Genomic DNA, 20,019 nt, shown 5'->3' on the forward strand with positions numbered 1-20,019 from the left:
ATTAAGAGTCTAATTGCGGAAACGGAGTCCCCACACGCACGCACACACACACACACACACACACACATATACTGGTAATCATCTATTGGGTTCAAGTTTCACTTCTGACATGTGTACTTGCTAAACGCCAGCAAAACTTATTTTCCATACATACCATATCCTTCGAAGATTTGCTCTTTGATCTTGCAGACAGTCTTGAAACGCATGCTATGACTTATTTGTGCTGGAACTGAAATAAAAGAATAGGCCTCAGTTATAGATTGAGACCTCTCCAGGTGACAGGGTTCTTTGCACTAATATCCATCATTGCATTGTATTGGTAAGCTATCGTGAAATATGTTCAAGAATAAAAATAAAATTTGTTTATTTTATATAAGCCATTCCACGTCATTTAACTCGGGCACAGGCGAGGATCGAACCTAGAACCTCAGAGATGAGAGTCGCACGCTAAAGCATATATTTATGTTCCATCTATGGCTATATATTAAGAGCCTGTTTCACAATGCAACACATAAATTATTCGAAAGATAAAAGTTCCGAATAATATACTTGGCATTTCATGACTAATAGCGCTATTTGACAGTCGTGAAACGCAAAAGTACTGTTTATCATACCAATAAGTAATAAATAGCTTATTTGGAACTTATCCGGACATTGTGAAACAGGCCCTTAGTATAATTGTTTTTATGTCATACATAATTTATGTTAGCCGTTGCATTACGAAATAAATAAACACCTGAAGTATTTCCGAACCAATTCGACTTACAAGAAAAGAGCATACAAATTTTTAAAAGGCCGGCAATGCACTCGCGAGCCCTTTGGCATTGAGAGTGTACATGGGTGGCAGTATCACTTAACATCAGATCACCCTCATGCAAACCCCCTGTTCTATAAAAAAAAAATTATGGAACCAGCTGCCAATTCAGGTATTTCCGAAGTTACTTTTGGACCCATAGACACCTAAAGGTCAATGCTTTCGCAAATCTCCTGGCGTGGCGGGATCATGGGCGAAAGAAAAAGTGTTTATCAGCTCGTTGTCCACCTATACCATAATTCTGAAATCCTAAACTAACCTAACCTATCCCATAATTCTAAAATCCTAAACTAACCAAACCTATCCCAGAATTCTGAAATCCTAAACTAACCAAACCTATCCCAGAATTCTGAAATCCTAAACTAACCTAACCTATCCCATAATTCTGAAATCCTAAACTAACCTAACCTATCCCATAATTCTGAAATCCTAAACTAACCTAACCTATCCCATAATTCTGAAATCCTAAACTAACCTAACTTATCCCATAATTCTGAAATCCTAAACTAACCTAACCTATCCCATAATTCTGAAATCACTCACCAGTCTCCGAATCGAGTGGTGACCCGTCACCTAGAGTTGTACTGAATACAACTCCCGGGAAAGTCTCATACACAATATTGACAGGGCTTTTGTGCGATGGAAGACTGTATACTGGAGTGAACAATGGAGCCGGTTCATTTACATCTGCGAATGTATTTATTTATTAACACTTCGCATTACATAAAAGAAAAAAATGTTTAAAGAACTTAAGAAAAAGATTTATTTACATAAGAAACTTAATTTTAACTAGTGACCTGCCCCAGCTTCGCACGGGTGCAATGCTGATGAAAAGCAGGTTTTTATTATGTATTGTGATTTCCGTCGCTGGAAAGCTCCGATAATATACGCGTTCGATCGCTGCTAAATAAGCTGTAAATGGCTGTATATAGATCTATATTAAATGAACAATGTATTCAAGGTATTTAATTGGTTAAGGATTAATGCTGTATTGGTTAAAATCGCTTCGAAAATTAGCCATTATTTTTCGTAAAAAGTAAATGACAAAAATAAGTTTTTGTGGGTGGTTATCCATAACAGATAGACATATACCATCATGGACTTTTCTGTAGACCTTTTCACTGTGTACAATACTTAGTACATTATTTTGATAAAACTCGTAGCCTGCATTTGCAATGTAAGCGGAATAATGTAATTATTTACGACATCACATTAGAAACCTCAAAAATAACAGTACTTCTCCACTATTCAAAGAAGGCACGGTTTCCATACAATATTTTCCTCCACACGAGCGAAAACTTCAACTTGGGAGTCACTCTTGTCTTTGAATATATTTAGGGTGCTAATAGATGAGGAAAATGAAAAGCTATCTTTGGACATACCACGGGTTTCTTTAACCGGCACTGGTACCAGTGCCTCCTGCAATACGGCTGTCTCCTCAACCTGGCTGGGTTTTAGCGGGAGTTGGAATTTCGGCACTGGAATTAGAGAAACAAAAGTTATAAAGCAAAATAAAAAAAAATGTGAGCGGTCACGGGACGCCTGGCAGATGTGAAACAACGACATTATTTTGTAAAAGTAATATGCAGAAAAGAACAGATTGTGATAGAAACTAAATATGTCATACAGATAAAATAAAATATTACGATATTTTTCCAGATAACGATGACTATTTGTTGAATAAACATTATTTTCATTAAATATTTTTATGTGAAATTTACTACTGCATTTAGACTGTATATCATATAGCGTGGCGACGCGTCGCCACGGCATGCGTCCCCACGCCAGAAATCGGTTTTACGTGCGGCTATAGATGTTTCACATCAAAAATTATAACAATAATTGATTTATCGGCGTATACCACACGTACACGCAACGTATACATAGCGCGCGGCCTCTAATGTGGTATTCCTTTCCGAGAATAAGAGATCCCTTCCCGATAATTAAGACTCATAGGAGGCCCCGTTAATGGATCCAATATCTTTTGCTAACTCAACTATAACTACTAAAGCACCTGTCAGCCTGCCTAATGGCAAGCTGTTGTGGTATCTAGAGGAACACCAGCTGATTAGCGATTATCAATACGGCTTTCGACCACGAGTTCAGCTGGTGTAAGGTATACTACTACTCTGCCCTTATACATATGGACAGAGACAATTTAGTTAAAGGGGGAAGTGCTACCGGTTAGTTTGGATATTGTATAAGCCTTCGATCAGGTGTGGCATAAAGCGCACCTCACGAAGCATACAACGAGCTTCCCAAGAAATTATGCGACTGGATTTTCAGTTTTCTGGCCGATTGGAGCATCAGTCGTCATCGACGGCATGTTCCTTAAACCCATGAACGCTGGAGTGCCACAAGGCTGTGTCCTATAACCGACCCTGTTTCTTCTGCATATAAATGACGTTTTGCATCTTAGCAATATTGCTTCATTGAAAAATACTAAAAAAAACTCACCAGATGCGTGTACAACTTGATCATTGCTAAAATCAATATCATTATTTTTCGGCATTATCTGTCCGGCATTCGCCAACAGCGTATTGAGGCAGACCTTTGCAGCATTGGCTCTTGCGTCGCGCTTGCTTGTGCCGTGACCTTTAAATGTCATATCAGCCGCCTAGAATATAAAACCTCTCTTAAAAATGTCTAATATTTGCCCCGTAAGTAGACACACTATTTTTATTTCTTTTGCTTCATTGTATATGCTGATAGTACAAGAAAATATGGATGCAGTGAAAATCAGGGCTGGTGACAGCGACTTAAAACTGAGTTAGGCCCATTTATGATTAAAGAGATATTTGTATTTCTTATATGTATATGTGTGTGTGCTTTAATCACATAAAATATTTTTTTCTTTATCTTAATTCTTGTGTCCTATTGCTATAAAGATATGACATTTAAGAGCCACTGAAAAATTTGAATTCTGTAAACGTTACTTGTGTAATCAAATTTCAAAATCTCTAGTCTATGCTTGTTAACATAATACTTACATCGATTTGACATAACTTAAAAATTAAAACATGGTTTTGAAAAGAAATTGAAATTTACGAAAGTCATAGATGAACCTAAAATATAATTAATTGAAAAATTCTACTAAAGACCAGGCGGAATGGTCGAAAGACTACAGCCTGCGCCATAGGCGAAAAAAAATATACTTACAGTAACTGCCACAGTAAAGCTAGGACAGTGCGGTGGGCCTCTATAGTCGAGCACAGTGTATGTTACTTTAATACCCAGCTCATTCAGGGCTGACACAGGTGACTTCGCACCTGATGATACGGATTCCGCTGCTCTTGTTAACACCTGCAATTAATTATTGATTAAAACATTCGTACGGATTTTTTTTTAAACTTGGCGTTTTCTGATAAGTGACACAGATCTGTCTTCTACTGGAAACCCAACATATTTCTCTGATGGACAGCTGGGTTGGCATAACCTCTGGGTTGAAGGTTGACAAGGTTCAAATATTTGTACGACATTATGATTGATAGTTTTTGACAACACAATTTCGCTTTGGGATTCAATAAGTATTTTACTAGACGAATCCGTTATATATTTGGAATAATTCCAGACGCTCACAGTGCGCCATTTGTCGTACCTACTAATAATTGGAATGGCCGGTTGGGCAGAAAACGCCCACCAGAAATTTGAAAATAAATGTTTTTTTTATAGAACAGCGGGCAAAGGAGCAGGAGGCTCATCTGTTAAGTGTTACCGCCGCCTAAGGACACTCGAGATTGCGTTACCGGCCCTTTAAGAATAGGTACGCCCTTTTCTTTAGGGACCCTAACGTCCGAACCCAATAATGTATCCACAATCTCAGATATAAAACAATCTGAGATTGTGGATTGTCAAACCATGACAGTCGATGGATCTCCTATCTGCATCCCAATAACCAAACCCTACGAAGACAATCCATTTTTGGCGTCGGATAGAATGCAATCTCTTCCCTCTGTCGTTACATTTAACCGAGTTTACACTCATATTTGTTAATCAATGTAAACCAAATAAATTAAATAAAACCTATGCACATTGGTTCACCCGTCTAACAAACTGTAAAAAAAAATTAAGATAGAATATTGGCACAGTTGAACTGTCATTTTCATACATTCACAGATACTTAATTAATCCACAATTTTTTATCATGCTCTTAATAAGGTTTAAGTTCTCATTTATTATGTTTTTTATATTTTTAGGTTTTATTTTTTATTCTGTTTATTTCTCCTTTGATACATTATGTTATATAAATTTGATGTGTATATGTATTAAATTTGTGATAAAATATTTTCTTGTATTTTTTAGGCATACACATTGTTTTATAACTAAATAAAAAAGCTTAGCTTTTTTTGAGCTTTATGTATGAAAATTGCTTACTTGGTAATTAATAGTAAAACCAACTTGTATCCTCTTAGCTGGAGGTCCATCACTGCTATCACCATATCCTGAAAGCAATTATTATTACAGGAAATAATAAATATAGAATGTAATAATAAAAACACAGAAACATTTCTATAATATTCACTTGCTTGCACCGACTATTGAGAGTTACACATAACAAAAACAAAAGAACATCAACTATGAAGAATTAAATAAATAACACATTAAAGTTATTCAAACCTTTTCAGTCAAAACTCTCTTTTTATTTAAATCTTAATGTGGTTTAAGTTTTAATTTTGTTTGTTTATTACTGTCATTTTTATCTTTTAGTTTTAGTTATAATTAATACCTAATTTGTTTTTGTTTTGTTTATTTTGTGGCCATTTCTTTACTTTTTTCCATTGATATATTGCTTAAGTTCTAATGTTATTGATGTGTATGTGTGTGTTAAATTTGTGATGTAACATTTACTTGTATTTTTAAGGCATACACATTGTTTTAGAATGTATATATAAATAAACAAACAAAACACAATTATGTATATAGCAAGCTATAATTGGCAGAATTATCACAGGATTAAATGATGAGATGATCCCTCATGACTTCACCAAGGTATGAAGAATCCAGTAATCTGACATAAAAGTGGCGTGGTAAACGACCATATAGGCCAACAATGATTTACAAACATGATGGGCATTATATAGCAGCGTTCAGCATTAATTAATAACAATTAATATACTATATATATATATATATACTAATTAATAATAAATATTGTATTCGAGTAAAATACACTGTGTTTAACTAAATGAATGGGTTCTAAAAAAACCTTAGCAAATACAGGTAATCCACGCCAATATCCATAAGAATGTTTTAAACAAAACAACAACATTATAAATATTTACCATTAGTCATGTTGTGAGGATGTTATAATCCAATTCTATATACTGTATAGTGTGAAAATCCACAAACACAAATTCAATAACCACACCAGTAATGCAACTTCTTCTAACATGTGATTAAGACTGACAGATGTAGTTTTTAAAACTACCCTCAATTTACAAAATTGTTGCAAACTATAATAAATAAAATAAAGCATCATTATACTCTTTGCTTTTTCACTAGATGTACATGTATATTGACATACTGTGAATGGTTTTATATTTTGATTTTCTGCTTGGAAAGGTTGCAAGCATATTTTTTGTACAAGGCATATACAAGTAAAAATTGCAATCCATATCCAGTGGCAGATTAACACATTTGCCGCCAGTATTCTATTTTAATTTTGCTGCCCCTACTGACCTAAGCATTTTAATACCCTACAGTCTACATGGTCAAAAAATTGTGGAGGAAAATATTTTAGAATTAAAACACTAATAAATGATTCTTTGGTTTAAAAAAATCATATCTTATGACAAATTAAGAACTGATTATAGTATTCTAAACCTGTAGAGTAAATTTTCTAAACTAATAACATTTATTATAAACCAATTTCTAAACAGTTGGTACACTCATTACAATTATTTAACTATATAAGGATACTTGTACTAATTCTTGATAAATGGATGACAAAAACAGGTAATTATAGTTTGTAAATTTACCGCCGGTTTGTAATTTTTTGAGTTTCCAGTCAGTAAAGTTTGGTAATAATTATTGCTAAAGCTTGATTAATTATTGCTACATTTTATTCTTGATTTAACAGTAGAACCAGAATATCACTGAACAAATCAATTTTGCGATCATTTTTTAAATATTCAATTACCCGAGGTGACTTTTGTTTTGACAAAAATTCCCCACTTTGACAGGTTCAGTTAAGTGGTGATATAACATTTAGGTACTTAATTATTTTTTATTTCTGTAAGTCACAAAAAAAAGGGACAAGTTCGCCACCCTAGGCTCCAGCCTACTCAGCCTGCTGGTAAATCTGCCGCTGCCCATATCCCAAGATAATAACAGCTCTCTATTTATGTATAAAAATACTTTCAACTTTAATAAATAGGTACTCACTGTATCTCTCCCGTTTTGTGCTTCTCTTCATATCTGGTGATGGTTTACCATTTATCTAAAAAAATAAAAACAAAATTAATTTTGGTTGCATAAATTCCCAGCAGAAGCATTGTTTTATGTTAAACAGTATTAGAGGTTGATCACCTACTTAATTATCCAATTATGTAATTCAATGTCAGGTTATAGGTATTTCGAAGTGTTTGTGGCATGTTCCAATTGTTTAAGGGAACGGAACTCTGGTGGCGATGTTCTATTTTATAAAACACTTATTTCATATTGTTTAATATATAGTTCTTAAGCACAACTCTATTACACTTACATATTCATTACAATAATTGATATTTATAAAGAACCAAAGATCCACTGTCCATAATATAAGTACTTATACAAAAACAGAACTATCTTTTTTATATAAAATGCAAACAGATATCTGACATGACAAGTATTGCCTCCCTTTATTTACAAATCCAACTCAAACAGAACCAAAAATAATATCATTTATTTATATCTGCACACTTATGTCAGCCAGTAATAAATATTCATGGTTTTAAATTTACATTTATTGCCAGTTCTTTGATCAAGGGTATAGAACAAACAAGGTACTCACATGTCTCAATGTCACATGTCTCAATGTCACATGTTTAAATTCTAAGACTTATGTGGAAATTGTAAGGAACTGCAACCATTATACTATTCCTTATCACACGTTAAAGCAGTTAATTTCCTTAAAATCAAACATTTTATCTCTATAGGTAAGGCACAAATAGGAGCATGTACATTAGCATAGCAACAACATGCAAACAAAATCTAGATTGTACAATGCACTCATGTCTATGAGGCTTAGTCAGCCATCTGCCCCTAGCCATTGTAAGGAGAGAGACAACAATGATGCATGTAGAATTATTTAAATAGTGTCATAGCCCTACTGGTTTTTTGATTTTATACATATTACTTATAGGTATATTCTCATAGCAATTAATATATTATGTACTTACATTTCTGATTGGACCTTTGCTGGAACACACCATAATCATATTAGAAGACTTTTGATATATACAACTTTCTAAATTTAGCAGGATAGTTGGTTTTACATCATTGGAAATTAAATATAATGGTTTGTAAGTGTAGTTTTATCAAACCTGCCATACAGAAATAGTCAGATATAGAATGAAATATATATGCCCTATATAAATTCTAAATTTATTAAGTGATAAAAGTATATTATGTTTGGAATGTATGGAATAAATAATTTTTAGATGTAAGAATAAATTGATAAATTTCCGTTTCTTCTTCAGTAACTTCAGGATTGAAAAGCTACTTTTACCTTAAACAAAATAAAAAAATAAAGAACCTATTTTAATTTAAGGCATATAATTGTGGTAAAAGAACATAAGATAAAATAATGGAAAAACAATATTGTTATGCCATAATGCGGCTTTTTATGTAGTCCCCGTAGGTTATAATAAGATAATAACTGCTTAAAAACGATTTGTATATTAAAGTAATTAATTTTTAATTGATAAAATACGCTTATACTATTCCTATACTTACTCTTATTTAATTTAAATCACTACTGTCTAGTGTGATAGTGTCTACTAGATTTTATCAGTACATTCGTATTCCGATTTCCGTGATGTAAACAATGAACAACACAGACTGATCACTGAGGCCATAGGCTATAAACATAACCACAGCTCATGTAGATGTCTCTATCTTTGGAAAGGTTTTCCTATTATTTTTATCAAGTCATCGGCCCACCTTCTTTTCGACCTGTCCACTCCTTTTTTCTCGGGTGTTTCGTAAACGTACATAAGGGGAGTTTTGCTGGCTACTATAGCCTTAATGTTTACCGTGTGACGAAACAAAATATTACAAGTTAAAATTTTAATTATAATTTCCTGTAACGGTTATTACTACTTACTGCATATTATATAAAACATATTTCATTTGTTTTATAGGTCCAACTTTATGATTTGTTTCATCATTTGTGCATCAACCCAACCGCAATACCAATATTATATTATTTCAAAGCAAAGTGGACGTAGTAGAGTGAGGGCAAGATTGTGGAATAAGAAAGGGAATGCATAGCTGTCTTTTATGAAACATAACTAATTGTACCGTTTAATATTCTACGTGATTTCATTAACAAGAATAGGTCATGTTTTACTAGAAGTCATACAATTTCAGTGACATTTTTGATATACCACTCATACAAAGTTGGGTAGCATCGTAACATCGGGTAGCCGCTATTCAAAAAAACTTGGTAGGTTTCGCCTACAAAACCATCAAATAATCACCAGCTGTTCTGGTATTATATATATTTGGTTGAAGACGCTGGTTGGGAGCACCAGGCCAGAGCCGTGAGCAGGATTCCATGTGAAGAAGCTGAGCCTTGTAGAACTGCATACGTTGTACATCACAGGAATACTGCTTAGCCCTACACAAAACACACCGCTTTTTCTTCCAGATGGTCAGGTCATTGATATGCAGAACGAACAGGGTTGTCGAGAGAACACAACCGATGTTGTTATCGGCAGGATCACCAGCCGAGTAACCTCGGCGAAAGTCATACTGACGATCACCAATTAGCTGGTGCTCCTCCAGATTTCACAAGAGCTGCCTATTGATAATAGACTCTATTAGCTAGAAAATTAAAGTGATTGCAATAGGTCCGTAGCTGGATGGTTTCGAGCGGTCGCCTTTTTTGGGAATAGGGTGAACATGGGCAGTCTTAGGTGAGCTTAGAACTACGCCCGAGGATTACGATAGTCGAAATAGCCGTGTAATCAGGTGTGGGTATCAAGGAAGAATAGGGCATTTCGCACACCAGTCTGTTCGAATCCAACTATGAGAAGCCGCAATGCGGAATAAAAGGCTGTCAAGTTAGTTTAGCGGAATAGAGGTAACTTTTGTGTTATAGGGCGTAGGTAGCTGTAAAATATATAAAAAAATTGAATAGTAGGTAGATATCGTATTATTTAAATTCTTTGAATTATGTGGCCATCTTCCCGTATTTTTTCGTCGAAGGCATTATAAGATTAAAAAATGTGTTTAATTTTACAGAAAACTCTAGATTAGAACTTTTCAAAGGATAAAAAAATTATATTCTACCAAACGACAATATAGAATTCCTTAGTAAAATCCCATTTAATATATTTGATACCGATATTTTGGAATAGCGGTACAACTAGTAAACTTAAAAAAAACAATTTCAGGTTTTACAAACTAAATAGGTTCTTAAAAATTTTACTTGCACTAATAATAACACAAAATTAATCAACATTAAGCATTTGCACAAAAACACTATATAACATCTTGGCTATATATAAAAATATTCAGGTTTAACTCAGATATAAAATATAGATAATTTTATTACACCATGTATATGAAATAACCGCAATCTTTTATCTACTTTACACAAAGGCTAATTGGACCAATTTGCCTATTGGGTTGCGGAATAAAAAAATAAGTTTCTATCATATTTTAATATTAAATTATTCAATACTCTTTGGTTAATTTCTCTTATGGCACCATGTTTGAGTTTCTCTTATCTAGTTACAACTACCTTATATTTAAATACCATTAAAATAAAAACTTGTTTATAAATTTATAAAAATAAAAAAATTCCCAAAAAGGTAAAAAAATAGCGACATTGTAATTAAATTATAATTTATAAATCCTTACTTATTAATAAACTATAGTCCACTTTGATGGTCGCTCACAAGGTCCTGAATCAGGACAAAATCTATTAAATGTCGAGCTGCTGTCGTGGCCTAAAATTTCTCTCTCCTCTTGAATCCTGAATGAAAAAGTACTCTCATGTGTGCCAATAAAGTATGCCGCATAGGAACATATAATTTGATCAATAATTGCTACTCCTCCATCTTTGAATTTCTCTATATCTTCTTTTGATGGCATATAGTAGTATACTGAAAAACCTAAGTGAGTAAGCTCTATTTCCAAGTCTCGTAAAGAAGATATTGGTGCATCGGTTGCTATATATACTTTGTGTATATATGAATTAAAGTGTTTCACTGCATTTTTTATTTGTTGCGCTGTGCCCTTGATAGATGGTACATCTTTTTTACGATACCGTGCAAAGTCTTGCCTTCGCCAATGAACACTTATATAGTTATTGCACATTTTTGTACCACATTCCAAGTATTTAGATACAAATTCTACTGCTCTTTGTACTAGTTGATCATTAAATTTCATGCTTCTTCTGCAATCCCAATAAGTTTTTGTTCCATAGGCATCATGTAAGGCTATTTCTCCATGAGCAAACATTATGTATTTGTCATGTGGGTGGAGTGCAATTAATTCCCAAAGTTTAGAAATTTTACCTTGAAAATTTATGCAGACCACTTCCTTAGCTGTTATGTTGCTATAACCCCAGAAACCATCATAATTACAACCTGAACTGACTTCCCATTTTTCCTTAAATTCACCATTTTCAAAAGCATCAGCAAAATTTTGCAAGACATAAATACGATCAATTATAACAGGGTTTTCTTTAGCTTTATCAAACAGATCATATAATTCTACGATTGGAGAAAAGGACTGCATTGATTTAACATCGAAGAAACTGCCCCATGGCAGTGGATCATTTTTTGTGGTACCAGATTTCCAGTGATATAAATTATACCAAGGAGGCAAAACTAACCTCCAACTGAGGCGCCTACCACTTTCTTGGGCTTTGGCAAGCATAATAGCAAATCTCATATACACATCGCGTCGTAAATTAAAACCCTCCGGTGGGTTCACATCGTAAAATAGGAATTTATCATGAGAAACTTCTTTATGGCAGCTGTGATTTTCTACCTCGCAAATTTCCAGAGATTCTTGTTTGCCAAACGCCAAAAATGTAAAGAATAAAAACGATTTAAAGATCATGTTAGTAAGATGTATAGTAACAATTAGAGCGCATTTTAAAACTTGCACACTTTTAAAGATTTTCGTTATGGGACATGGGGATGTTTTTATTTACGTTTCTCATAACCACAAACAAAGTAGAGACTAATCTAACAGAAAATCATATCAATCACTACAGGTATACAAAGGTATTCTGATTTTTGTGTATACTGACAAAAACGACACTATTTGGATCTCTAAATATTTTTATTCTGTGGTAAGTCACCAACATCTTTTTATCAAGAATTTAATCTGTTGTTATATCTTACTGTCATGGTCAAGTGTCAACCGGTCTCCTTAGCCTGTGACACAAAAAGTAAAAGACTACTCTCTCACTACAGTGATGTCATTTTTCTATTCACTGAGTGCAAGTGTAATAATTATTAAAAATATTTAATACTCATAACTAAACTTTACAAAATTTATACTCCATTAAGAAAACATGGAGCTAAATGATGTTATTTTTAACCAGCCCGTCGTAATAGATAACGTAATTACACTGTTTTCTCTAATGTTTTTTTTAACCATCTAGAGTCCCACGTACATTATGTCCATTTACAGTTTAAAATTATGAAACACGAACTTTTTGCTCTTAAAAATACTTACTTGCATTATTTTCCAAAGAATTGCTATAGTTTTTTCCTACTATGTATTAATAGTTCATAACTGAGTCACCATTGTTCTAGTATTGATTCTTTTTATGGAGTCGTCAATAATATTTTATTTGCATATTGCAGGGTTCTGGTGTAATTAAAGCAGGTTTCGCTGGTGATCAAATACCGAAATGCAGGTTTCCAAACTAGTAAGTAGTTTGATGTGCACAATTTATATTCATATTGGAAAACAACTTTTATTGCTTTCAAATACTCTTGTTGATACATTTCGACTTAAGTAATTGAGCATTTCTGTCTTGATTTATTAATTTGTTTATACTTATAGTATGTCATAAATATAATGCTTATTCACATAGATTTCTGAATGCATTATGTTTAATAAAAGTTAAAAGAAATACTTTAATGTTCAATGTAGATTATTGAGTTACATATATTATACAAACTAATTTCTTGCAGTATTGGCCGGCCAAAACATATCAGAGTGATGGCCGGTGCATTAGAAGGAGAGTTGTTTGTTGGTCCCCGAGCTGAGGAACACAGAGGTCTATTGAGCATTAAATACCCAATGGAACATGGTATTGTTACAGATTGGAATGATATGGAGAGAGTGTGGAATTATATTTACAGCAAGGTAAAGATATTAATTATATAAAGTGAAATACTACTAGAATTACATTCTTAACTAATTCTTAATAAAATTTACGATCAGTCACATTACTGGTTTGAAAATGCGATGAAAAGCTTTAAATTAAGAATAAAATTTTAATTTAACAAAAATTTTTTAAAGCCTGTGTACCTACTATTTAGTGGTTTTCATATTGTAATAAATGTATTTTATATCATAACAAAATTGTAAAAATAATCAGTAATATCTGAAAATTATATCAAAGTGGACAATTTTTTTATATCAATGTGATTATAATTTAAGTTCACAGAATATAAATTATTTTACAGTACAGTGGACTCATTATTTCTTTATTTTTGTAAGAAATGAAAGAATGCACATTTAATTTTACTGTAATGAATCTCTTCATGAGAATAATTTCTCCAAATTCAAGTTTGATCCATTACCCCAGCTCCCGATTAGGTAAATATCGCCTGAACAGTATCAATAATTATATTTGGATTTTTTCAGGACCAACTATCAACCTTCTCAGAAGAGCATCCAGTGTTACTTACAGAAGCACCATTAAATCCTAGACGGAACAGAGAAAAGGCAGCAGAAGTTTTCTTTGAAACATTTAATGTGCCTGCACTCTTCCTTTCAATGCAAGCTGTACTTAGTTTGTGAGTATATGCATTAATTTATACATTGACATCTCAAATTTTATACACAAACACATCTTACACTAATTCTAATATACCTAATAACTAACCTTAAAATTTTATATGTAAGTAATTAAAATATTTTATTTGTTTGTGAGTTTTTTATTTTTTTGGTGGTTTTAAAAATGTTATATTTAATTGGTGGACTTAAAAAATGAATATACTTAAATATTATATAATTTTATTTTCATTTTTTTATGATACAGCTTTAAAAAATACTACCAAAAGTGTTGTGTGGAGAAGAAAGGTCAAGAAACTATACCACTATTTTAAAATACAATTTACAATATTTTTATACATTAGTTTATTTATATGTGACAATGTACTCAAGGCAATGTTTATACTCTATGACTCTTTATTGTAGATATGCAACTGGGCGTACAACAGGTGTGGTACTCGACTCAGGAGATGGTGTGACCCATTCGGTACCAATATATGAAGGCTTTGCAATGCCTCATAGTATTATGAGAGTAGATGTTGCCGGACGGGATGTAACGAGATATCTTAGGTAAGTTTTTTATTGTTTTCAGATATACTATGTGCACATATACTTAGATTGACGAAATGAAATGGAGATGGGTCATATGCTACGGAGCTCCCATGAAATATGAAGCAAAATAGTGACGGAAAACGAAGAAGAAGAAAAGATGGGAGGACGAACTGAAACTAAAAGCAGGCTACAACTGGAGTGGAATCGCAAAAGATAGAGAACAGTGGAAAGGGTTAGAGGAGGCCTTTGCCAAGTGGACCGAACTCCGAGTGGAGTGAAAATATATAAAGTGACTTTCGAAGAGTTTTTTAATAGGCTATATTATATTATTCAAATCAAATTGAGGCTGTCGTCCACTGCGCTTTTGAATTTGATTTATTTTAGGTGTAAGTTTAGTGTGTAGCAATGTTGGCCTAGTGGCTTCAGCAGGCTTCAGCGACTCTCATACCTGAGGTGGTAAGTTCGATCCCTGGCTGTGCAACAATGGATTTTCTTTCTGTGTGCGCATTAAAAATTTGCTCGAACGGTGAAGGAAAACATCGTGAAGAAATCGACATGTCTTAGACCCAAAAAGCCGAAGACGTTTGTCAGGCACTAGAAGCTGATCAGCTACTTGCCTATTAGATTTAAAAATGATCATGAAACAGATTCAGACATCTGAGGTCAAGATCTAATTAGGTTGTAGCGCTACTGATTTATTTTTAATGTTAGGGTATAATCATTTCAGATTTTATAGATTAATAATCATTTTTACAAATATATAGCAAATCTGTTTATGTAATATTTTGTTTATTGATTTCATTGCATTTTTTTTTTCCAGTAAATTTTCCTATCTTAACAGTTACAACTAATGCGATAGAATTCCATTATATTATACATTATTGTAGGTTGCTCTTGCGCAAGGAGGGCGTGAATCTCCGAACTTCAGCCGAACTGGAAATCGTTAAGTCGATCAAAGAGAGGGCTTGCTATCTCTCACCCAATCCGTTGAAGGAAGAAACCATGGATTCGGAGCGGGCACAGTACACTCTACCAGATGGCACACAGTTGGAGGTTTTTTTTTTGTTTTTTTTTTTGTTTTTCTATACTAATATTATAAAGAGGAAAGGTTTGATTTTTTGTTTGTTTGTTTGTATGAATTGAATAGGCTCCGAAACTACTTGGCAGATTTGAAAAATTCTTTCACTGTTGGAAAGCTACATCATTCCTGAGTGACATAGGCTATATTTCATTTTCAAAAAAAAATAGGCATCCTTACTAAAATTACGATAACATTAACATTTGTTTATTATTTGATACAATTCTAACAGATGGCGCTGAGTTAAAGGTAGTTTATAATATCATAAATGGAAAAGCAATTAGATATTTTTTTACCTTAAAATAAACTTTATTCTATGTAAACGAAGTCGTGGGCATCGACTAGTTTTTTATAGAACAGGGGGCAAACGGGCCGGAGGCTCACCTGATGTTAAGTGATACCGCCGCCCATGGACACTCTTGATGCCAGAGGGCTCTCGAGTGCGTTGCCGGCCTTTTAAGAATTGGTACGCTCTTTGCTTGAAAGACCCTAAGTCGTTAAGGTTTGAATCTATTAACTTTTCTGACTTTTTTATTTATAACAATATAGTTACAAAAACTAATATTGTCACTAAGTATGTGTATGTACAATGTTTTGGGGATAATATTATAGATAAGTCTTTGCAACTTTTCAATTCGAGTTACAATTCAAGCGTACTCCTCCCTTAAAGGCCGGCAACGCATCCACAAAAAATGTGAGTCTATGGGCTGCGATTACTGTACTTGGGCATCCCGCAAGCTCGTTTGCTCACCTATTATATAAAAAAAATTGAACCGTGTATATATTATTTATTCCATCTTTTTTATTTTTTTTGTCTTGAAATGACGTCAACGCTATGATTTGTGTGTTTGTGTTTGTGTGTTCTAATGTAGTTATTTTCAGATTGGCCCCGCAAGGTTCAGAGCACCGGAAGTGTTGTTTAGACCGGATCTCATCGGAGAGGAATGCGAAGGTACCTTTAAAATTTATAGACTAAACTGTCTATGCCCATAATTGGGTGGATAGGACCTATTTTATAATTGAAATATTAGTAATAAGTATTTAATAATTGTGGAAAGGGAAGGTTACAGGTTTGAAATACAAAAATAAAATTAAAAAGCGAAGTGAAGTAAAACACAAATATTCATCAATCTTTGCATCCTTTTTGAATACGCAAAGTAGGTGTTTTGTAGGCCGGCAACGCACTCGCGAGCCCTCTGGCATTGAGAGTGTCAAACTTGAGAGTCTGTACTTTTTGAAAATTTCTTTTTTTATTCTAGGTCTTCACGAAGTACTTATGTTTGCAATTCAAAAGTCTGATATGGATTTACGCAAGGTTCTATATCAGAATATAGTGCTTAGTGGTGGTTCCACGTTATTCCGAGGGTTTGGGGATCGATTATTGGCCGAAATACGGCGGCTGGCACCTAAGGATATGAAGATAAGGGTGAGTTTTGTTTTTTAATAAAATTTAAAATAATAATAATAAGTGTGTGTACTTATGTACACGGGTTAGAAGTTATACTTCTTTGGCGTATGGAAAATTAAATAACTAAAATGCAGTAATGATTAACGAATAAAATTAAAATTAATGAAAAAGATTTTATTTAAATAAATAAATTGTTAGTAAATACTATCACCGTCGTATATTAAATTGATTTAAAAACACCAAAATAATATTTATGTACTGTTACGAAACACGTGCTAAATATAAAAATACTAGAATATACAACTTGTACATAGTTATCGATTTCCATGCCACCTAGACCTAACTTTACGATGTTGAATTTAGGTGTCGGTGTGCGCTCGCATCATAAAAATTCACTCTCATTATTTTTCTCCATCGCGCCAAAAGGAGTATAACTTCAAAAAAAACAAAATTCTTTATTTGTTTAATAATATGTACAATAGGATTCAGAGTGAGGCGTCCCTAATTAGTGAACTTTAAAAACAAATTTACAAAGTTTCAACAAGTCGTATTTTTAATCTGTTTCTGATTCAATCGACTAAATTAAAAAATATATATATATAAATAATTTTTGGCGATTGCCACACTAAGATGACAGATGTAGCTAAATACAGTTCTATGTTACCTTCTCAATTAAATTCTGTCGTTACCTCTATCAGAGACTATAACAAATTATACCATTATTCTGGGAATAATGGGATTTTACCAGTTACGTCCCAGAAGAGAGCTTGCTTTGTCAGTCCACTTGTGTAGGATACTTTGGATTGGGTTCATATATATGGTGTGGATAAAATACCGGGACTACGGGTTCCAAGCAAGAATTGGATGTACCGCGCGCACATTCCAACTTAGCGAAGCGCCACTCACGCGAGAGATTATTTGTTATGACTGAAGTCCAATGACTTCCATTGTAGCGAAACAAAAGTAAACCACAGACACTGCTAACTGTCATGCAACTGTCAGGAAAAATCTTATGTCATTGTGTTTCCTTCGAATCGGTGTCCCCGTTTATTAACGTTTATATGTTAGGTCAAAGAAAGTCGTAAATTATATTTTGTACTATTGTCAAGTAGAAGAAGTCCGTCCGAAAACACAATCTACGTTTGAATTTTCTTTCAACCGCAGGTGTACCAAGAAACAATGATTCAAAAACTATATTGTATTAAAAGAAATAAATTTTCCAGATCTCAGCACCCCAAGAGCGTCTATATTCAACATGGATCGGGGGTTCGATTCTCGCTTCACTCGACACGTTCAGAAAGATGTGGGTCTCGAAACGGGAGTATGATGAAGAGGGCCACCGTGCTGTGCACCGCAAGACATTCTAGATATTGCTTGAAAATATCGTACATATGTGATGTTTGACGTCAAAAGTCGTAAAACTCCCAAATTCTTTAATGAACAACATAAATAAAATGGTTTTTGATATCAAAATCACACTTGTATTAGTGCGATATCATGTACGCTATATGTATATAAGTAAAAGATCGAATTATTCTGTTGTTTTAATATTCGAGATGAAACAGTCCTTAGTAATTTCACGAAAGTTCTGTTAATACGTCAAAGATAGCAATTTTTGACAGCTAAATTAAAAAAAAAATTTTTTTGAACGATGTATTTTCGCGCTTACGTCATATTTTATATAATATAGAGGGCTTAAATAAAATATATATTTATTTACTATTCGATTAAGCATTCGTGTTAAGGCTTTAATAAAACTTATAACGAGATTAAGAATTGGTTGTCATTGCTTGATATAACTGACGTTTTTGCGCCAAAATTTAAAACAGATTCACAATGTTTTGTATTGTTAGTTTTGCATCGCGCGTGTTATAATAAAAATAAATAAGCTTGACAATTGACATTATAATTGGTCAAGGATCATAGTCATACAAATTTAACGAGTCATCCTTGTCGCATCTTTTGTTGTGAAATACCATATGTTTTTATATAGTATCTTAATATCATACCTTTTGCACATTAAATGTAACATGTTTACTACATATTTAGATGTAAGAAACTCTTAAATTATTTAAGAAGCACTTTATTCCAATAAAAAATTTCAGAATTCTTGGGTTTTGTCCTATATTCCTTTTACGTTTAATATCTGACCTTTATTATAATTCTTAAATCTTAATTACTAAGAATATATTTAGGTAAAGAATATTTGACAACATCCTAGCCTTTTAACTTAACAGCGCCGTTTAACTAGCGGCTTGAAAGATATTCGTACGATAGAGAGACCATATGGCAGAAATAAAAAAGATAAAACATATGACGTAAAAAAAATTTCTTTAAAAACTAAATTGCTTTAGTCAGTCGCAGCTAATATCACATTTTTATTCTCACTACACTCTTTGTACTTGTTGTTTTTTATTATTATTTCAGAAAACACCATCAAAGTTGTGGTTGCACTTGCTGAAAATCTTCCATAGTTCGCTCTTTGGAATCTACTCCCAGTAGCGGCCTTACCAAGGAGATAAGATCTCCAGGTATTTAAAATAAAGTTTCCTTGACTAGACTTGCCTAGAATGCCTCAACTAATAAAATTGGTGTCTATGGAGAGCAGTGTTGGCCTAGTGGCTTCAGCGTGCGACTCTCATACCTGAGGTCGTAGGTTCGATCCCAGGCTGTGCACCAATGGACTTTCTATGTGCGCATTTAATATTTACTCAAACGGTGAAGGAAAACATCGTCAGGAAACCGACATGTCTTAGATCCAAAAAGTCGACGACGTGTGTCAGGCACTGGAGGCTGATCACCTTCGCCAATAAGATTTAAAAATTGATCATGAAACAGATTCAAAAATCTGAGGCCAAGACCTAAATAGCTTGTAGCGCCACTGATTTATTTATTTATGGACTGCGGTAGTTGCCTCTTATGGGTTCACAGCTGCCCCTATTGCGCCTCTATTAAACAGTAACACGAAAGGGTCTGTCTAAATAAAGTTAAGTC

The 20,019-nt window shown here is 33.5% G+C and overlaps 3 protein-coding genes across 6 annotated transcripts in view; 1 reads left to right on the plus strand and 2 right to left on the minus strand.

The window, feature by feature from the left end:
- LOC110995013 (double-stranded RNA-specific editase Adar) overlaps nucleotides 1–8,842 on the minus strand; it is a 37,263-nt gene extending 28,421 nt beyond the window's left edge. The window contains exons 1-9 of one of the 4 annotated variants that reach the window (XM_045633688.1): nucleotides 8,750–8,842; nucleotides 8,194–8,337; nucleotides 7,199–7,253; nucleotides 5,189–5,256; nucleotides 3,974–4,117; nucleotides 3,272–3,431; nucleotides 2,197–2,292; nucleotides 1,358–1,501; nucleotides 155–229 (exon numbers count right to left, since the gene is read on the minus strand). In XM_045633688.1, the coding sequence (XP_045489644.1) occupies nucleotides 155–229; nucleotides 1,358–1,501; nucleotides 2,197–2,292; nucleotides 3,272–3,431; nucleotides 3,974–4,117; nucleotides 5,189–5,256; nucleotides 7,199–7,253; nucleotides 8,194–8,232 (781 nt within the window). In that variant the 5' untranslated portion in view covers nucleotides 8,233–8,337; nucleotides 8,750–8,842. Of the gene's footprint in view, nucleotides 1–154; nucleotides 230–1,357; nucleotides 1,502–2,196; nucleotides 2,293–3,271; nucleotides 3,432–3,973; nucleotides 4,118–5,188; nucleotides 5,257–6,096; nucleotides 6,205–7,198; nucleotides 7,254–7,805; nucleotides 7,909–8,193; nucleotides 8,523–8,749 lie in introns of those variants that run through there. The other 3 variants (XM_045633687.1, XM_045633689.1, XM_045633690.1) reach the window with 3 other exon arrangements.
- Nucleotides 8,843–10,668: 1,826 nt separating this feature from the next.
- Nucleotides 10,669–12,259, minus strand: LOC110995018 (GDP-fucose protein O-fucosyltransferase 2). The gene has a single exon (XM_022261975.2). It carries the CDS (start codon nucleotides 12,089–12,091, stop codon nucleotides 10,886–10,888), a length of 1,206 nt encoding a protein of 401 aa, XP_022117667.2. The 5' UTR covers nucleotides 12,092–12,259; the 3' UTR covers nucleotides 10,669–10,885.
- A 165-nt stretch (nucleotides 12,260–12,424) lies between these two features.
- On the plus strand, nucleotides 12,425–18,560 carry LOC110995019 (alpha-centractin). The gene is made up of 9 exons (XM_022261976.2): nucleotides 12,425–12,599; nucleotides 12,847–12,911; nucleotides 13,180–13,354; nucleotides 13,859–14,010; nucleotides 14,414–14,557; nucleotides 15,427–15,592; nucleotides 16,500–16,569; nucleotides 16,877–17,043; nucleotides 18,249–18,560. Exons 1-9 carry the CDS (start codon nucleotides 12,552–12,554, stop codon nucleotides 18,390–18,392), a joined length of 1,131 nt encoding a protein of 376 aa, XP_022117668.1. The 5' UTR covers nucleotides 12,425–12,551; the 3' UTR covers nucleotides 18,393–18,560.
- The last annotated feature ends 1,459 nt before the right edge of the window (nucleotides 18,561–20,019 follow it).

The sequence above is a fragment of the Pieris rapae genome, chromosome 24 (assembly GCF_905147795.1).
Source record: "Pieris rapae chromosome 24, ilPieRapa1.1, whole genome shotgun sequence".
NCBI classification, from domain to species: domain Eukaryota; kingdom Metazoa; phylum Arthropoda; class Insecta; order Lepidoptera; family Pieridae; genus Pieris; species Pieris rapae.